The following is an 18800-nucleotide window of genomic DNA, read 5'->3' as shown; positions in this document are numbered from 1 at the left end:
AAATTCTACCTCCTAATTATCAAATTCCACCACCGAGTTATCAAATTCCACCTCTTGTTTACCAAACTCCACTTCCACATTACCAAAATACTCATTCATATTACTAAGCTCCATCAGTTAATTGTTCAAATATCCAATCAAGTTACCAAACTCCACCCCCGTGCTACCAAAATACCCCTCTTAGCTACCGAGCTCTACAATACACAAATTTCCAAACGTAGGCACCAACTCACCAAAATCGTCCAAACTACCGTCAAGTACCTTAACATCCAGGAAATAATTACCATCCTCCTTGCCCAAATCTTGAGAAGAAACCTTCTAGAGTCTTTACTCCTTTGGTTGAGAACCGAACACAACTTTTTGAAAAATTGAAATCAGCTGGCCTGATACAGACAATTGATCTAAAAAATATCAATGTCAACTCCAAGCTTTATAGATCCGATCTTCACTGTGCTTACCATTCAGGAGGTGCTGGGCATATTACTGAGGATTGTATCAACTTGAAGCATAAAATTCAAGACTTGATAGATCAAAAGGTCGTCACTCTTCAGACTGCCACTCCTAATGTAAATAGTAACCCTATACCGTATCTTGGAGGGGTGACTATTAATATGATTGAAGTCAAGAATGATTTGAATGTGGAGAAAGTTATAATCTCAGCCATCCTTGAGAAGCTTGAGAAAGTCGTAGCCTCTCCAACCAAAAGAGAGAAATCCAAATTTGTAATCATGACACCTCATCAAGCTTTTTCTTTAGTGACATAGGAGGGTCAGAACAAACAGAAGATCGATCAAGTTTTTGCAAAATCATTGCCTCACTCATATCAGTCTTTTCTAATGCAAAATGGTCTAGGGGAAGGAATCGAAAATTTGTTCAAAGAAGGTGACATGGTGCTTGAAGAGATGATTGAGTCGCCAGTCATACAAGACAACAAGCCAAATGAGCAAATGCCTAACTAGATATCCACTCCGCTATTGATTCCTCGCTCGTCTTGGTAGAAATAGACAATTTTCTATGTTATTTCTAAAATTAATGGTGTTTCGAATGAGGCTCGAGACCCATCCTTTACTCTATTTTTGCCACGATATGTTTTAATCTCCCTACTTATATTTTGGAAAAGGACAAAATGATTTATTGCCATGGCCAACATTCTTATTTTCTTATTTCAAATGGAAACCTCATTTATTGCGAAAAATTATTTTGCTTGCTTTATATTTGCTCTCTAATAGTATCTCACAATGATTTTAGTGAAAATATTTTCAAATCGATCAATATCATGTCATGTCACAAGCTGAATGAACAAAATGGGGCAGCTGCAGATGGATTTGAAGACTACAATGAAAAGATCATGGTACCCAAACACCTGGTTGAGGAATTCAGACAGTTCAAAAGTCACGAAGAGTCGAATTTAGAAGAGATCAGAATAGTGAATCAAGGAAATGATGAATGTATCAAAGAAATCAAAATTGGTGCCTCTAAGACAAAAGCGCAAGAGAGAGAACTCATCAGTTTGCTTGGAGAACACATCAATATATTTGTTTGATGACATCACATGGTTGAGCATGAACATTGGATCTCACAAGTTATTGATCTACTTAAATGATGTCAAAAGATAACATGTTTGAAGACTCGATTTCTATTTTTTCTTGGTAACCGCCTTTATTTGCTTGTAATCGTTTATGCTTAGAATTTATCCCTTTGTGATGAACTACGTTTGACCTGAATTCTTAAGAATGAGATACGTATGCGGCCTATGTCGGCCTCGGTAACCCATTTATCCCTTTTTAATGTTTCTTCTGTACTTGAACTACGTTCGACCTGAATTCTATAAAATGAGACACGTAGGCGGTCTGTGTCGGCCTAGATCGTTTACTTATTAAAATTTCTTATTAACCCTCGAGAGGGGAAACTACATTTGACTTGATTCCTGCCTCAACGGGATACGTAGGCGCCATAACGGCTCAGTCATATCTCCCATAAGATTTCTATTTTTCTTCACAATAGAAACTAGGACAGAATTTTTGAGAGGGACTCAAAAATTCTTGAGAAGAGGATCTCTCCAATAAATCAAGACTGAAGATACATTGAGAGTTGCAACTGGGACAAAATTTTTGAGAGGGTCTAAAAAATTTTACAAGTCATATATCAACAATTCGAGATACTCTAAGACATCTAACTGGGACAAAAAAATTTAGGATGCCCTTAAAAATTTCTTCAAGCATCACTAGAAGTTTGTAGTCAATTTTGAATATTTCGAGCAAGATTTGAAGTTTAAAACTAACTTTAAATGATCTCTGGCATCGTTAAAGTTCATAGTTAACTTCAACAATCTCCCACATCGTTGGATTTCAGAGTCAATTACAAAACTTCCCGATTATAGTAGATTTCGGGAGAACAATGCCAGAAATTTCCCAAGCTTTAAAGATTTTTGAATTCTCCAGAACAAGCTATTGGACACACCAAAGTTTCGAAGGACGTTCATTTAAGCTTGACGTGACATGACGCTTGACAGTGCATTACAGTTTTTTGAAAACTTTTTTCTTAAAGATTTTATCTATATGTTTCAAATATTTTTGCATAAAATGTTTTTCCTTGTCTATTGAGAAGCAAGAGATCAGAGTGATCAACTGAAGATAGCAAGACAAGGAGCAAGCGATTGAAGAAGGCAATACATATCAATTTGTTTTAAAAACTAACAATTTTTTTTGGATGCAGGTCTATAAGATTGCCTCAAGTTCATCATATTTCTTCATTCAACAAATATGGAGCAGTTAAAAAGGGCAAGGAGCTCCCCAAAATTGATAACTTTTCTGTGAATGCGGAAAAATCATTGAAGTTTTTCAGAAGAAAAAGAAAGAGTTCAGAATACGAGCAACGCCTCGTTTAAATTCTCAGCAAAGCATGAGTCATATCGAAAACAAAGTGTTCAAAATAGGAACAAGTGAAAACATCACTCTCAACATATACAAGCATCTTCAATGACACAAGATTGCATTTTTCAGCATTAAGAACGTTTGAAGAATATTCACGAATTCCGTCAATATCAGGCGCGGTAATGTGAACTTCCCAAAGGGGCATCATCGTTATTTTATCAATGGAACATTATCATCCTATCGACGGATCTTCATTATCATTATCCTACCAATGGATCAGCCTTATCCTACCAATGGATTATCAACATTATCCTACCAATGGATCAACATTATCCTACCGACGAATCTTCATCTTCATCAACATCATCCTACTGACGGATCTTCATTATCATTATCCTACCAATGAATCAACATTGTCCTACTGATGAATCTTTATCATCATCATCCTGACGAATCTTTATTATCATCATCCTATCGATGGAGTAGCATCAACATCATTTCATATCGATGGAGCAACATCATCATCATATCATTATTGTCATCCTATCAATGAAGAATCATTATCCTACCAATGGAGCATCAACATCATCATCCTATCGATGGAGCATCATCATAATCCTTTCATGTAGCAGAATTAACCTACCAATAGATCGGCATCATCCTACCAATGAATTATCGCCATTTTACCCATGAATAATCATCGTCATTATTTTTATTTGCAAAACGTCATTAGGATATCCATCAACATATTACATCAGTCTATAGTTTATTACTTCAATATCAAAGGAAAAGTATATTGAAGATTATATTACAAATATGAAATACGAGTTTTATTTGCTTTACGTCAAAGTGAAGGAAACTAACGTCAAATGTTCAAAGAGAGCAATTAAGTGTCAACACGGTAAAAGACACTATCTTTTCATTTGAATTATATTTTTATACTAATGAGTTTTATCTTAGTTTTTGTCGAAAGCATCCGAAAGGATGAATTCTCAAAACAAACCACATATGCGAATGACATAAAAAAGGATGCAGCACAACGTGAAATTTTTTCTTAGCACAAAACTTGGACATAGTCCGAAGAGGAGTATCAAATTCTTAGGACGTGAGCTAAGGAGCGACTTCAACCACAATAAAACCACACCCCTATCGGAAGTCATGTGGGTTTTTTTAGGTTCATCGGTTTTAGTTTCGCATCCGAAAACAATTGATTTTCACCAGAGGCAACTTTTCAATCTGAGTGACAATGCTCCAAGAGTTTTAGAAATTATGTCCGATTAAGTTCTTACTTATGAGTGTAAAGTGCACCACATTCATGGCTAAGAGGTTGCAAGCCTTTTTTCATGCTCGACTTATTCGTCACTCTTCCAGAACCAAAGGTTATCTTAGCATAATAGATTTCCTTTTCAACCGATCGAGTCGAACTACAAACAGTATGATTCCCAATGTTGAGGGATATGTAGGCGAGCTCAATATTGAAAACTTGGTTGTATTTCGACCTCATCTCTCAAAGCTTATTCCCTAGCATTCCGATCTCTTCATAATTCGATATCAGGATAGCTTTTGAATTCTTTCAAAATCGTGTTTCAAATCAAGCGTATCGAACTACATATGACCTGAATTCTCATTTAGCCTTAGATATGTAGAAAAACCGAATACCGAGGTTCAACCATAATTCCTAAAGTCCATACCAAAATCCCTTTTCTAAAGAGATGGATATGTGGTCGGACAAAATTGGATTTGTCAATTTCATTTTTCTTGAATTCTTTCATCAATTCAAGTCAAACGAGGGACAGTTGTTGACACCCAATTTTGACCCTCCACAATATAAATTAATTACCGAGCTTCTTAAATTTCAAATGATTTGAAATAATTAGTTTTTATAAAGTTCAAAATAATTTTTCAAGTTAGTTTTAATTAATTTTATCATTTAAGTAACATATATGTTTTATATAATTAGTTTACTTTATAAACATTTCGAAAATTATCTAAAAAAGATTTTAATTTTAGTAAATATTTTATTAAATTAGTTTAGTTTAAATTATGCTTATATTTTTGAGTTATTAGTTTATAATTAAGTTAATTATTTTTATTTTATTAAAATTAAGAAGCTCGTTAATTAATTAATATTAATTCGTCTTACTTAGGTTTTAGCCGAATTTGTTAATTTAACTCAATTTGGCTATTTCTTAATTTCCAAGATCTAGCCACTCTTTAAACCTCACCTTCAACCCATCTTAAGACCAATTTTGGCCCAAATAGACAGCTCATTCCTTTATTTTCAACAAAAATAAATAAATCAATCAACTCCAATTAATCCCAGCCCACTTCCGGCCCAAACCCAATCATTCAGAAAAAACCATTACAATAACAACAACAATACGCATAACAACGACCCCACCCGACCCCAACTATGTCTTCTTTTCCATCGCGAAGCAAAACCCCGAAAAGCCAGTCCAGCAACGCGACCCGAGTGCAGCACCTCGAGTAGCCTAGCCGCGTATGTCTCCTTCTCTCCCTTATCCAGTCGTACAAGAACGTTGGAGAATATCCAGGTGTCAAAATCTCTGTGCTTCTTCGTCTTTGCTCGAAAATCAAGAGGCTCCCTTCATTTATCTGTTAGAAGTAGTACGAATTCCAACTCCTGAATCTCATCCTTGGAGAGGAATTCGAATTTCAAATTTGAAATGGAATTTCGTTTCTCCCCTTTTTCAATTCCAATCTCCCCTTTATATAAACCCCTCTCCAGTCTTCAATCAGAGGGTGACGAAAATATACAATATTGAAGCAAAATTTGCGGCAGAAATACTATTATTGTTAACCTATCGATTATTTCTTTAAGACACTCTTTTCATAAGTTTTCTTCGAAGCTTTGCCGGAATCACTTGGAATTCCTTTGGAGAAGTGGAAGCTGCTGCTTTCTCATTCGTTTCGTCCGGTTCGCTGCCCGGAAGAAGGTAATGCTCCTTCCTTTATAATATTCCTCATCGCCTCTTCTTCTGATTTAAAAAATGATATTATTTTATATTAGAAAAGCCTTGTGATGTAGATGGTTCGCTGTTAAGTGTTGATTTAGTGTTATTTGGTATGGTGTATTTGTTCTTAATCGATTTCAATGACTCGATCTTAAGGTCGAGTCAATCATGTTTTATACATTTATCATTGTTGCTTCTATGCTTATTTGTTAAAATTGTCGTAGTTATTTTATTTTGCGTACACTCGTTTTGATGTTGTCGAATCAACATTTTTTTGTTTTAGTTGTCTCTTAGAGTTAAAAATCTCTTTCATCTTACTACTGCAATGTTGATTCAGAATCTCGAAGATGGCTAATATAGAGATTGAATGTTGTTGTATCTATTGTCCATTAGATGCAACAACTCGTTCTACTCTTTTTTCAGTTTTCGTGATTGTCTTGTTTCCGTATGTATTTACAAAGCATGAGTTGTGTTCTTTTCTTCTTTTATAATGGCTTCTGTTGATTGAGTCTCATTTCACAAGATTATAGTCTTAAAGTTTGAGTGTTAATGCATTCTTGTTTATTCTTCAAGACATGCCTCAGTGTATGAAAATTGTGTTAAAGTTACCATAAAAAATGTTTTGTTGCCTGCACCCTGTCCCTTCTCTTCATGTGAAGTTGGAAAAAATGCTAAGACCCCTCTCTTATTCATGTCTAAAAATTCTGCAAAACAGTAGCATTCTTTTGTTAATTTGGTTTGCTAATTTATTCATGTGTAAAGTGCTCAAGTTATTCTATTGATGCATAGGTTTACCACTGCCATATTATGGTTCATAATGCATTTTTAGCTTTAATGATATCAACTTCAATGGTCTGCTCCACTTTTGATTAATAATTGCTTCCTTATCATTACCTTTGTCTAAGTAATTAGGCCTAAATCCACTCCATTTAATCACTGTCAGTTTTACTGTTTAGTTATCACTACCATTTGGTGTTTCATCTTATTATGTGAAGTTAGTTAATTTAAGTGAAAGTTCTTTAAGTATTGTATGCATTCCTTTGTCATATTTGCATAACATTGGCAGTGAACTAATCACATGTCTATTTTTTCTTATTTCTTTTTTTCATGTGTCTTGGTTGTATTATACAGGTTTAAAGTATGCTCCATTACTAATTCCTATCTTGTTTTGTTATTTTTCTATGTGTGTCGGCTCCTCCCGAGTCCTTGGAGACTCTTTTTCCTTGCATTTCATTGATTGGGCCTTAGAGGCCCGATTCTATTTTTTATCGAGTCAATCGGATTTTGAAAAGACGAACAGGGCTGGAGAGTGATACAGGGGCTGAAACATTGAATTTTAGGTGTCCTGAAAGCCCAAAGAAGGGGTTGTATACATTGATATACCCGTTGTATACACGGCTATAGTCAAAAATACAATATACAGGTTCAAACGTGGAAGTACAAGGTGAAAAAATGCATAAAATATGAAGTCTGAATAAAAATATAGGTCCGAGAGTTCAAGAATCAATTGTATACATGGTGTATACATCAAATATACACTTGGTGTATATCATGACAAATGAGAATGAAAAAGGGGCCAAAAGCCCAAGGAAATTACAGCAGGTCCAAGTAGCAGGAAAATGGGCCAAAGCCCAATGAGACAACCAACATCTATTTTGGATTAAAATGGGTCAAAACCCATAATTTTTGTTCTCTTTAGACTTTAGGATAGGCGGCCCAAAAGGTCATTTTAGTTGGATTTGCACCCAAAACCCCAAGTCTAATTATATTCCCCTCTATTATTATCTATGTTGTTATTGATTAACTAACTTTATTTTTTTTCTTATGGTTTAATTTAATTAAGTTTTCCAAGATAACCTTTCTTATATTTTGAAACACCGTTTATTTTATTTATAGATTTGGTTACATATTAATTATTTTGTCTCACTATGAATTATGCCGAATTTCTTCCTTGAAAGTAACAACTTAAATTTTTTTTTCTTTCTTAAACTTATTAAATTTTTAAAGGTTAGTTGAAAAGTCATTCTAGTCAAATCGCCGGTCAACCGCAAATTAGCGGACATTTCGAGGGCCTAATACCTTCTCAGAATGTACATTGAACTCGAACCCTTTTTTACTCTCAATTGATTTTATCTGTTTAAATCTTTTGAAAACCTCAAATTTTCTTAATTTCTTGCAAAAATTAATTGGCGACTCTATTTTGAAAAATCAATTTTTCTTCAAGTCATAAGTTTAGTCGATTTTTCGAAACAAGTCCATTTTATTTTCGAGTAAAACAAATAGAATAAATGAAAAAATAGTAAAAGACTATTAATAAAAAAAATGATATGTAAATAAATAAAGTTAGATAAATATTTTTTTATCCCACACACTATTAAGATTTTATGAAAGATAATAGGAAAAATTACTTGAATAGGTATTTTTTAATAAATAATTACTGATTTTAGCAATATTTTGTATTTATTACCATTTATAGCAATATATAACAATATTATGATAAATTTGCAATATGTATCAAAAGTGAATTATGTATGCAATATATATGTATTATAATTGTTTTAACATATATTTTGTTTGTTTGGTAAGAAATTGTCACATTATATTATAGGTGTATTAAAATTGTGATAAATGTATTATTCATCAATAAAACTTGTACTATATGTGCTTTGTAATTTATTCTCCTTTATTAATTAAAAGTGGTCAAATGAAAAAAATGTTATTGCTATAAATGGTAAATATTTTCTTAATATAGTATATTTATGTAAGTTTCTAGATACTATGTCGGCTCAAAACTTATTCTTCTTTGATCAAATATAAGAAAGCCATATGATGCGATAAAATTTAAGTGTTTGTTTGTAAAAGGGATGAGAGTCTGAAAAATATTCCAACTTTGGTCGGATTTGTTGATGCGATACTAAACTTTCATGAGGACCTATTACCTCCCTAGACTATTTAATATCATATTTTTTACCCCCTGAACTATTTAATAGTGTATTTTAAAGGTATATATGTGCTCACGTTGACACATTACTATTTATAATTTTGCATTAATTTTTATGTCCACGTGGACAAATATATATGTTTAAAATACGATATTAAATATTCTAGGGAGGTAATAGATCCTCATGAAAATTTAGTATCACAACAACAAATTCGACCAAAGTTGAGATACTTTTCAGACCATTATCCCTTTGTAAAAACCAAATAAGTTCAAAGGAAAAAACTAGGTATTGTACCAAAATCCAAAGTTCAATTTTAGCACATGTGAAACTTTATAGGAGCAATTTGTAATTGTACTAATATATCTAGTACTGTTCTGTAATTATCTTATCCTAAAGGACCAACGCAAAAAAGAACATTGAAATATCTTTTTTACCAACCACAGCAAAAACTCAACAATGGTGGCAGCGACTCCGCAGTGAAAGACCCAAAAAAAAACAAGATGTTTATCTCTCATCTTCCAAAGCTCCATTCCCACTTCTCCATTTTCTACTCAACACCCAAGATTATCATCACCTCAGCACTTCTATCCAAATCCAAAACAACCCCAGTTTCCCATTTTTCATCTGTCACAGCAGCCGCCAACACACTTCTTCAAACACCAGAGTTGTTACAAACCAAGAATTTGGAAATTGAAGATGTTTTAGAGAAACCCCATGTAGAAATTTCAGTTGAAAAGCTATTTTTTCCTCCTGACACTGATGTTTCTTCTGGTTCAAGGCCTTTGAGTAGTAGGATTTTGAAAGGGTCAAATATTGTGCTTAGTAAGTATGCTGGGAATGCTCAAGTGGAGCAAGCTGAGTTTGTGAAGAGTAGTGTGGATACTGAGGCCTGTCCTTCTGATGGATTGCCTGAGTTTGCTCTTGTTGGGAGATCTAATGTGGGAAAATCTTCTTTGCTCAACTCGCTTGTGAGGCGTAAAAAGCTTGCTCTTACTTCCAAGAAACCAGGTTTTTCATATATTCTTTGTTGAAGTATTTTGTAGAGTAGCTGTAAATTTGATAAAGTGTGATTCTTGACTGTAGAAAAGATGTGATTTTTAAGGTGTTTGATCTTCACTTGATAGAGAAATTTATGATCCTTTCATTACATGTTTTTGTGGACTGTGGGTTTCAGCCTTATATCAACTTCTCACAAGGTAAAGTTTGGGTGGATTACTTTAATAGCCAAGTTTTTGGTGAAGCTAGAAGGTAATAAAGATAGCAGAAAGGATTCAATAACAGAAGAATAAACAAATCAATTGTAGCTATCAACAAGTTCCAAGTAGTTAAGTCATCTGAAAGTGAGCTTTGTTTTAGGGGTTGATTTCCCCTTTGAAATTTCAGACAGTCTAATGAGGAGCAAGTGATTTTTTATCTTTTGATGCAGTAAACTTCACCCCTAACCAGTACCCAATATTGTTCATTTCCCACATTGCTTCCTTGGTGATGTAAACCCTCAACCTAATGAATAGCAAATATTGTTACTTTATTTAAAGATGAAAAGAAAGAAAGTCTTGTATTTTGGATAGTATAGTCCATTAGGTAGGTTATTTTTACATTTCTCTCTTGCCTTGCTAATCCCACTGATGGAGGACATAGGTTTCATCATAAAACAGTTCAGGTACGTATAGGGGTGTGCAAAAACCAAACCGACCAATAAATCGAACCGAACAAAAAGTGTTATTGGTTTATTGCTATTGGGTTAACGGTTTCTTAGTGGTTTTATATATAAAAAAAAAATGGGTTATCGGTTCGGTATTGGTTTTCAATATTGGGTAAACCGATAACCCATTAAGAGTTAAGACTATAGTAATTTAATACTTTTACATATACATACATATTAATAAATATTAATCTCAATATCTTAATAGTTATGTCTTTGTCATTTAGCCATCAATTCATACTTCGCTGTGACTTTGAGTTCACAACTTTACATTATACAAATCGTCAAAACCTACCGTAAGAATCATATTCCTCTTTATTTCTCTTTGTGTTACACATGTATAGTTTTTTCATGTTAACCCTCAGGGGTTGGCCTGCTGGCAATTGACTTGAGCCTTGGGGTTTGCTCCCTTTCAAGGTCTCAAGTTCGAAACCCACTAGGTGCAAACAATTTCTGAGGGCCATCGGACTGGGTAAAACCTGAATTAACCGTGGTGCACTTGCGGGAAACTCCTTGCCGAGGGCCTGTGCACCCCCGGGATTAGTCGGGGCTCAAAGAGACTCGGACACCCGGTGCAAATCAAAAAAAATGTATAGTTTTTTCATGTTTGTTATTAATATTTCTATTTTATGAGCTTTTGTAAAGTTACATTAATATCTTGTCGTGTCAAATTTATTAGAGAAGTCATATATTTGTTTTAAGCATATTCTTATTGGTTAAATTGAAAACCGAACCGTTAAGGACCAAAATCGATAAATCAAAAACCGAAGGCTGTGATTGGTCCAAAAGGGCGGGTCACAGATGGATTTCTCGGTTATAAAAAAAAACCGAAAAAAAATTATCCTATTGGTTCGTTATTGGTTTAGCGTATTTAAAAACCGAAAACCAATAAACCGAACCGATAATTCATAAAACCAAACCAAACCGACCGATGCACACCCCTAGGTACGTAGGACCGGATAGAGTTGTAGGGGTCTTTAGATTAACAAATTGACAACGGTGATGAAATGGAGGGAGAGGGATGCACAGGGATCTTTTAGTGACAAATGCTGAGATTTTTTCCTGTAGTAGACTATAGACTGTACAGAAAAAAGAAGAAGCTGGAATAGTTGGCTTAGTTGCAGATGTGGAAGAGATGGAGGAACACAAGTACAGTTTATAGCTAGGACCTAGGTTGTAAGGACAGAGAATAATTAAGAAGGATAGGAGGAGTGGATAAAGGGAAAACAATACTGCATGTTCTGAAGTTGTTCTTTCAACATCTGCTTAACGCTCGTATAAGAATAGTAACGTGGAGACTATGAAACAAGCTAGTCAAAGACCTTTCAAAGACTATATAAAGCAGCCTATGAGCAGGAAACCAAAACATAACCAGCTAATAGCTCAACCTGCAAATGTCACTCTCCTTAATTACTTAAGTTATATAACCATACCTTCTCTACTTTGTATGGGAAGAAAGATTCAATGCAGTTGCAGCAGTTTTATGCTCATTCTTTCATCCAATTTCCTTCTAAATGCTTCAGCCTCTTTTGATTACCATCAGCTGTCATTCCACTGTGAGAGCTGAGCAACTCTTATTGAGTCTCCTGGAATGACCACAATCAAAACTTGATATACTGGAGTCTCCTGGAATGACCACAATCAAAACTCGATACACTGTGAGAGCTGAGCTGAGTTTTATTCACTCCAGTGAAATTGTATAGGTTTTACTTGTTCGAAAAAAATTGTATAGGTTGTAAGCTTTTCTCCATAAGGTATGATAAATACGGTGTGATAATGACTTAATTTTTCTTGATAAATTCGATTCTTGTAAGTGCTGACTTTACTTAGATAGCCAAGCCAATTTTTCTGAGGAACTTGACTGGAAACTAAATTCTAAGCAGCTAGATCAACGTACATATCAGCACTATCTTATGAAGCTTCCAATATGTTTTACCTTTGTAGATGTTCTTTACAGATTTGATATAAGGAACCATTTAAGTAAACCTTTTCTTTTATCTAATTGCAGGAAAGACACAATGCATCAACCATTTCCGGATAAACGATAGCTGGCATCTTGTGGATTTACCAGGTTACGGGTATGGAGTTCACTGAAGAATGTTCAAATAAAGCTTTGTTTACTTTCTGCAGTATCTAAAAAACTATTCTAAGAATGTACCCAAGGGTGTGGCCTAGTGGTCAATGAAGTGGGTTCAAAACCATAAGGTTTCAGGTTCAAATCCCATTTGTCCAAGCCTTGGTGATAGATTTACCTGGACCTGTGTTGGTAGCAGGTACCCTGTAAAGTTAGTCGAGGTGCACACATGCTGCCTTTACACCACAATTATCAACAACATAAGAAAATCACTGTAAAATGTGATACTCGCATTCTGTCATTGCCGAATGCACTTTCATGATAACCTTATCTGATGGTTTCCATAAGGTTTTGTGAATAAGTCATTGTTACCTGTTGTAGTTTGAAATGTCAGAACTCCGTGCTCTGTCCTTCTATGTCTGTCAAACAAGTTGACTAAATTATAGATGATATTTTATTTCACGAGGAGGAGAATTTAAATTACATAAAATAGAAGTAATATACTTGAAATCTATTTCTTATAAGAAAAGATTAAAATTCATAAATAAATTAAATTGATTCTTAGTAAATGTGAATCAGAACCTGGCATAGTGCAGAGTGTGTGGATATTGAGCCTTGGTCAAGGGATATGGTTAAAGTGCCGGATTGAATACAATTACACATCATATTATGATAGTCAGGTTGATGCAAGTTTTAGCTGAGTTTACTGGATTGAGCGAGCTCTCCGAGAGACAGACTGAGATGTTCATTCAATGATTGAGCACCTACGTACTTGTTCTTTAGAGTGGCTTTATGTAACAGTTGAGTGTTGTATTCCTCTCTTCTGTAAATCCACTTAGAACAAAGCCTCTTTCTTGCACATTTAGATTATCGCGCGCAGCTGCAAGCAGCTTTATTTTGTTGTCTATCTTCATGGTGATCAACTTCTGTACAAACTTTGTCTCTCAATCATACTTTGCAAATTTCCTTGTCTTTTTATCACTCTCAACCATACATTAGAATAATCTTGTTCCTTTTCATGCCTCTCAAATTGACATCGTCAACGTGTTTGTTTTTTGTGTGCCAATTTCATCTACAATTGTCATTGTTAACAGTACTTGCGTGTTCAAGATTAAATGCTGAGTTTCTGTTATATGGTGAAGGTATGCAGCTGCACCACATGAAGTACGAACAGATTGGGCTAAGTTCACCAAAGATTATTTCATAAACCGGCCAACCCTTGTCTCAGTATTCCTCCTCATAGATGCTAGCATTCCTGCAAAAAAGATTGATCTTGACTATGCAAGTTGGCTGGCAGAGAATAAGGTGATACAGTCTAACTTATCTCCATTCTGATTTTAATAAACAACGAAGTTGTAAGATCACATCATGTGAATATGAGGCCTTCTTTTGCCATGTACTCGTCATTCCAAGTTCTGATTTTTCTACCCTATTCTTTACGTTGTTCCTTCTCTGCCTTTTCTATCTGCATGATTCTGTGAAGTGTTATTTTTATACTGCCTATTCCAAGATGACTCCTTATTACACTTAATATTAGAGAAAAATGGAATACCTCCTTCCCCCCACACTTACTTTGGAGATCATTTGCCCCCAACCTTAGCAATCGATATCAGAAATGCCTGACCAATTTTTATTTTTATTTTTAAAAAAATAGTGATGCTTTTCTGTTTATTTATGAAGACACTTTTCTAAGTTTTGTGTTGTATCGTGTGTGCTCTGTTTCAGATCCCAATGACAATAGTTTTCACCAAGTGTGATAAGCGGAAAAAGAAGAAGACTGGAGGTAAAAAGCCTGAAGAGAACTTGCAGGATTTTCTGGAGTTGATCCAGAAGTTCTTCCAAACTGCACCACCTTGGATTATAACCAGTAGTGTCACCAACCAAGGCCGAGATGAGATACTGTTGCACATGTCCCAGCTGCGAAACTATTGGCTCAAGCATTGAGTTTGCATCATATGCTTTATTGGTGCTGTGACTAAATTTTGCCCAACATCTTAAATTAACCTGTGTTGACGAGTGTTTATGGAAGAATCCTAAGCGATGGTTAATCACAAGGATGTGCAGGGTGCAAAGTGGCATCATCAAGAATCAGGTGCCTTGGAAGCCTGAGTTATTGGAACAAAAGAGCCTTGTGGTGACTGCCTTAAGCAATTCTTGTTATTGTTATACTTTCTTAGAACTAGTTAATCCTTCTCCACATTTACCTAGTCAGAGAGTCTTGTCACTAGATTGAATAGACCGCGGAGTATGTATATACACAGCTCTCGTTATCATCTATGTAATGTATGTTTTGCTGAATAAATGGATTGATCGAAATGCATTGTCAACATATAAATGTTTCAACAATTGCTGTTTATTTTTCACTTCACCAACGACATGACAGAACTTTCAAAGCAACTCATAATCAAAGACATGATACAAAACAGCATACAGATGATTTTGACTTAAAGCCAAGCTGGATTCTTCAATGAGGTGACAACTGCCTTTACTTGTAAGTATTGCTTCAAACTGTATTCTCCCTTTTCTCTTCCCTGTCCACTCATCTTATAGCCACCAAAAGGAATTGCAGCATCAAAGATATCAAAGCAGTTAATCCATATGGTTCCAACTCTCAATGCTCGCATGAATGTGTTTGCTGTGTCTATGTTCTTCGTAAAGACTCCAGCAGCTAGACCATATTTTGTGGCATTAGCTCTTCGAATCACTTCATCATGATCTCTGTAATGAGGAAATGAAAATTATTCGTCACTACAGGGTAAATGATATACTGTACCATTAGATTGTCTCAAACGTACTTAAATTTCAAGATTGACTGCACTGGACCAAAGATCTCATCCGTTGCAATCAGCATATCGTCCTGAATTCAACAATGTATACATTATGACAGTATATAAAGATGTTGATACTGGAAATCAGTTATCTTTTAATGAAGTGAAGCAGTATATCTACCTTAACGTTGGAGAAAACTGTGGGTTTAATATAGTATCCCCGTGTACCGAGCCTGTCACCTCCAGTTTCAAGTGTAGCTCCACTTTCAACACCGGATCTAATATACTTCAACACCTTTTCAAACTGTTCTGAACTAATCTGGTGTGTCATGAACTTGATTTGATTAGTATTCAAAGGAGAAACAATTTCTACACAGATAAAAATGTAATCCCTCTAAGTTTGTTGATATACCTGAGGACCTTGTTCATTGCCTGATTCAAATGGATCACCAACTGTACGTTTCAATGCACGTGCCTTGGCTTTTTCAACAAATTCATCGTAAATACTCTCATGAACATATGTACGAGATCCAGCACAACAACATTGTCCCTTCACAATAGAGTCGACGGATTATGTTATGATTTATGAACCTAACCACTTGCATCTTATGCAGAAATACTGAGATGAAAAACCTGATTGAAGAACAAAGCAAAGTGAGCAAACTCAACAGCTTGATCAACATCAGCATCCTCACAAACAATGAAAGGGGATTTTCCTCCAAGTTCCAAAGTGACAGGTTTAAGATTGCTGTTAGCAGCCAATGACATTATAGTTTTCCCTGTATCTGTTGATCCAGTAAAAGCAAGCTGCAGTATAAAACAAAAGCAAATCAGTATGCAACAGTAAAGCCAATACACAAGCTATGGCCACACGTTGTGGTAGGAACTAAATTCGGAGATTCTTACCTTGTCCACGTCCATATGACTACAAAGAGCAGCACCAGCTGTAGGACCAAAACCAGAAATGACATTCACAACACCTTCAGGTAGGCCAGCCTGTTCCAGAGAAGAGAAATCGATTAGTAAAACAAACTCCTATATACGAAGAAAGTTTGGTGCTAAGCTACTATACTATACCTCCTGTAATAGCTTCGACACATAGAGAGCAGATAACGGTGTCTGCTCTGCTGTTTTTAGCACAACAGTATTGCCACAAGCTAAAGCAGGTCCAATTTTCCAAGCAAACATGAGAAGAGGAAAGTTCCATGGGATAATCTGACCAACAACCCCAATTGGCTCATGTAAAGTCTGAACATGATATGGTCCATCAGCAGGAACAGTCAAACCATGAATTTTATCTGCCCAACCTACAGAACAAGTTAACCTTAGAAGCCTGATATTTGCTTATAATTTATTTCTAAATGTATACATATAATAAGATGACACTCGTTCTAAATTCATCGGCTAGCTTACCAGCATAATAACGCAGTATGCGTACAATCATTGGTATTTCAATTGTAGCAACTTGTTGATATAGCTTCCCACTGTCCCAAGTCTCAAGTGTTGCAATTTCATCGTTATGTTTTTCAATCAAATCAGCAATGCGGAACAATACCTTTGATCTCTCCTGAAGAAGAATTGGATTGGTGTAAACATTAATATCATATTGGAACATACTAAAGAAGAAGAAGAATTGTATATACATACATAAGCACTCATTTTAGGCCATGGTCCTTCATCAAAAGCATTACGAGCAGCAACTACTGCTCGATTAATATCTTCTACATCACCCTCATCAACATGTGCAATCACCTCCCCTGTTCTGGGGTCAAGTGTTGGAAATGTTTTACCTATATATATACATTGCACAAAGCTCAGCCCCAATTGTACATTACATAGTCAAAATCATATAGAAATGAAGATTCGGAACGCAGCAATTAACCTGATGTAGAATCAACAAATTGTCCATTGATAAAAAGTTTAGTATATTCTACATTGACACTAGGTTTGATGGGGTCTTGAGCAATGGGAGCTGCTGTGGTGTATCGAAGAGCTGCTGTTGCGGCCACACGAGAGTTTCTTCCTGAACAAAACACAATAATTCACTCAAAATGTTAACAACTTTTTGGATAGTTGTTACATATTGTATCATACAATACGATACATTATGAAACAATAGGTAACAACCTGTGCCCACGGACTCTAAATCTTAGATCTGCCTTTCTTTCTTTACACGATATAGTATACATATGAATATTGGATAAAGATTTGAAACTACATTTTGCACAAATACTACTTCTAATACATATATATGTTTTGAACTTCTCTTCATTCATGTACTATCTAGAGTCTTTGACTACTAGTTTATCAGAACGAATAAAGTGAGGTAAGGCCGAGGAGTTCATCTGAACCTTCTTGGACACAAAATCATACTTTTTATACATACTATATATAGTAGATACCTTGAAAGAGGAAAGCCAAAGAGGAGGATGAAGAGTGAGAGAGACGAGATGTTATCATTCGAATCGCCATAACCAGCTATTGAGAGTTCCACACTATAACTAGTAACTATAAGAAACTACATCAATATACTCATCATGTGTTTCCTTATATAAGTGTCATAAAAGGCAATATTACTATGTTTCTGTTTTTCTTGAGCGAAGGATCTATCGAAAACAGTCTCTCCGTCTCTGTGCAATATAGGAATAGAATTTATGTATAGTACTCTACCATTTCTTGTTGTTGTAGTTAGTGACATAAACTAGTTTTCAATTATAGAAAAAGGTGACGTTCTTTTTTAAACAGATTAAAAAGAAAAGTGCATCTCATAAATTCATATCGATGAAGTAATAAGTCAAAGTTCCTTAATTAAAATTAGATTATTATTATTATAGTATTATCATTAGACTAATCGAAACTAACAATAATTTTCCTAGTAAATTAGTGAAGATATGCTTTTTTTTTTTCATATCATAGAATAGATCTTTATCCCATGTGTTAACAGATCACCAGAGTTGATGAATTGAAGCTGTTGAAGGCTTTCTTGGCAACATATTTAATCATATCACCCATGTGAAATTAGATGAAAGATTAAAATAAATACACGGTGTTATCTACGGAGAAAAAAAAAAGAACAAGGAGAAATCGATGTACTTCTCTTTTTTTCTCTTCTAAGCACATTTAAAAAAAAAATGAAATTAGTTTCGAACTTCATAGTTAATCTGTTGTTAAATTAGTTGCAGTTAATATAATTTTTAATAATACTATGTTTCTGTTTTTCTTGAGCGGAGGATCTATCGAAAACAGTCTCTTCGTCTTTGTGTGCAGTATAGGAATAAAGTTTATGTATAGTACTCTACTATCTCTTGTTGTTGTAGTTAGTGACATAAACTAGTTTTTAATTATAGAAAAAGGTGACGTTCTTTTTTAAAAAGAAAAGTGTATCTCATAAATTCAGACACATAAAGTAATAAATCAAAGTTCCTTAAAATTCGATTATTATTATTATTATTATTATTATTATTAT

General features: G+C 34.7%; 2 protein-coding genes across 2 annotated transcripts; one reads left to right on the top strand and one right to left on the bottom strand.

Moving 5' to 3' along the window:
- The first annotated feature begins 9213 nt into the window (after window positions 1-9213).
- LOC125841533 (GTP-binding protein At2g22870) lies at window positions 9214-14882 on the top strand. The gene is made up of 4 exons (XM_049520688.1): window positions 9214-9798; window positions 12501-12570; window positions 13709-13871; window positions 14292-14882. Exons 1-4 carry the CDS (start codon window positions 9291-9293, stop codon window positions 14508-14510), a joined length of 960 nt encoding a protein of 319 aa, XP_049376645.1. The 5' UTR covers window positions 9214-9290; the 3' UTR covers window positions 14511-14882.
- Window positions 14883-14940: 58 nt separating this feature from the next.
- LOC125841532 (benzaldehyde dehydrogenase, mitochondrial-like) lies at window positions 14941-17882 on the bottom strand. Its single transcript, XM_049520687.1, has 11 exons — window positions 17737-17882; window positions 17217-17357; window positions 16982-17124; window positions 16748-16901; window positions 16412-16641; window positions 16241-16330; window positions 15968-16141; window positions 15747-15884; window positions 15516-15653; window positions 15362-15423; window positions 14941-15284 (listed from the first exon to the last, which is right to left on the bottom strand). The coding sequence occupies exons 1-11, from the start codon at window positions 17804-17806 to the stop codon at window positions 15011-15013; spliced, it is 1614 nt and encodes a 537-aa protein (XP_049376644.1). The 5' UTR covers window positions 17807-17882; the 3' UTR covers window positions 14941-15010.
- Window positions 17883-18800: the final 918 nt, after the last annotated feature.

Source organism: Solanum stenotomum, chromosome 10, assembly GCF_019186545.1.
Source record: "Solanum stenotomum isolate F172 chromosome 10, ASM1918654v1, whole genome shotgun sequence".
Taxonomy (NCBI): domain Eukaryota; kingdom Viridiplantae; phylum Streptophyta; class Magnoliopsida; order Solanales; family Solanaceae; genus Solanum; species Solanum stenotomum.
This window is presented reverse-complemented; position numbering and strand designations above follow the sequence as displayed.

Bases quoted from the DNA above. Each gene is read 5' to 3' on its own strand.
- LOC125841533 (XM_049520688.1), top strand. From the start codon at position 9,291: ATGTTTATCTCTCATCTTCCAAAGCTCCATTCCCACTTCTCCATTTTC. The intron at 9,799-12,500 runs GTTTTTCATATA...ATCTAATTGCAG, and splicing joins TCTTACTTCCAAGAAACCAG to GAAAGACACAATGCATCAAC. The intron at 12,571-13,708 runs GTATGGAGTTCA...TATATGGTGAAG, and splicing joins GTGGATTTACCAGGTTACGG to GTATGCAGCTGCACCACATG.
- LOC125841532 (XM_049520687.1), bottom strand. From the start codon at position 17,806: ATGGCGATTCGAATGATAACATCTCGTCTCTCTCACTCTTCATCCTCC. The intron at 17,125-17,216 runs GTTAATTGCTGC...GTATATATATAG, and splicing joins ATTTGTTGATTCTACATCAG to GTAAAACATTTCCAACACTT. The intron at 15,885-15,967 runs GTTTTTCATCTC...TCTATTGTGAAG, and splicing joins TTGCTTTGTTCTTCAATCAG to GGACAATGTTGTTGTGCTGG.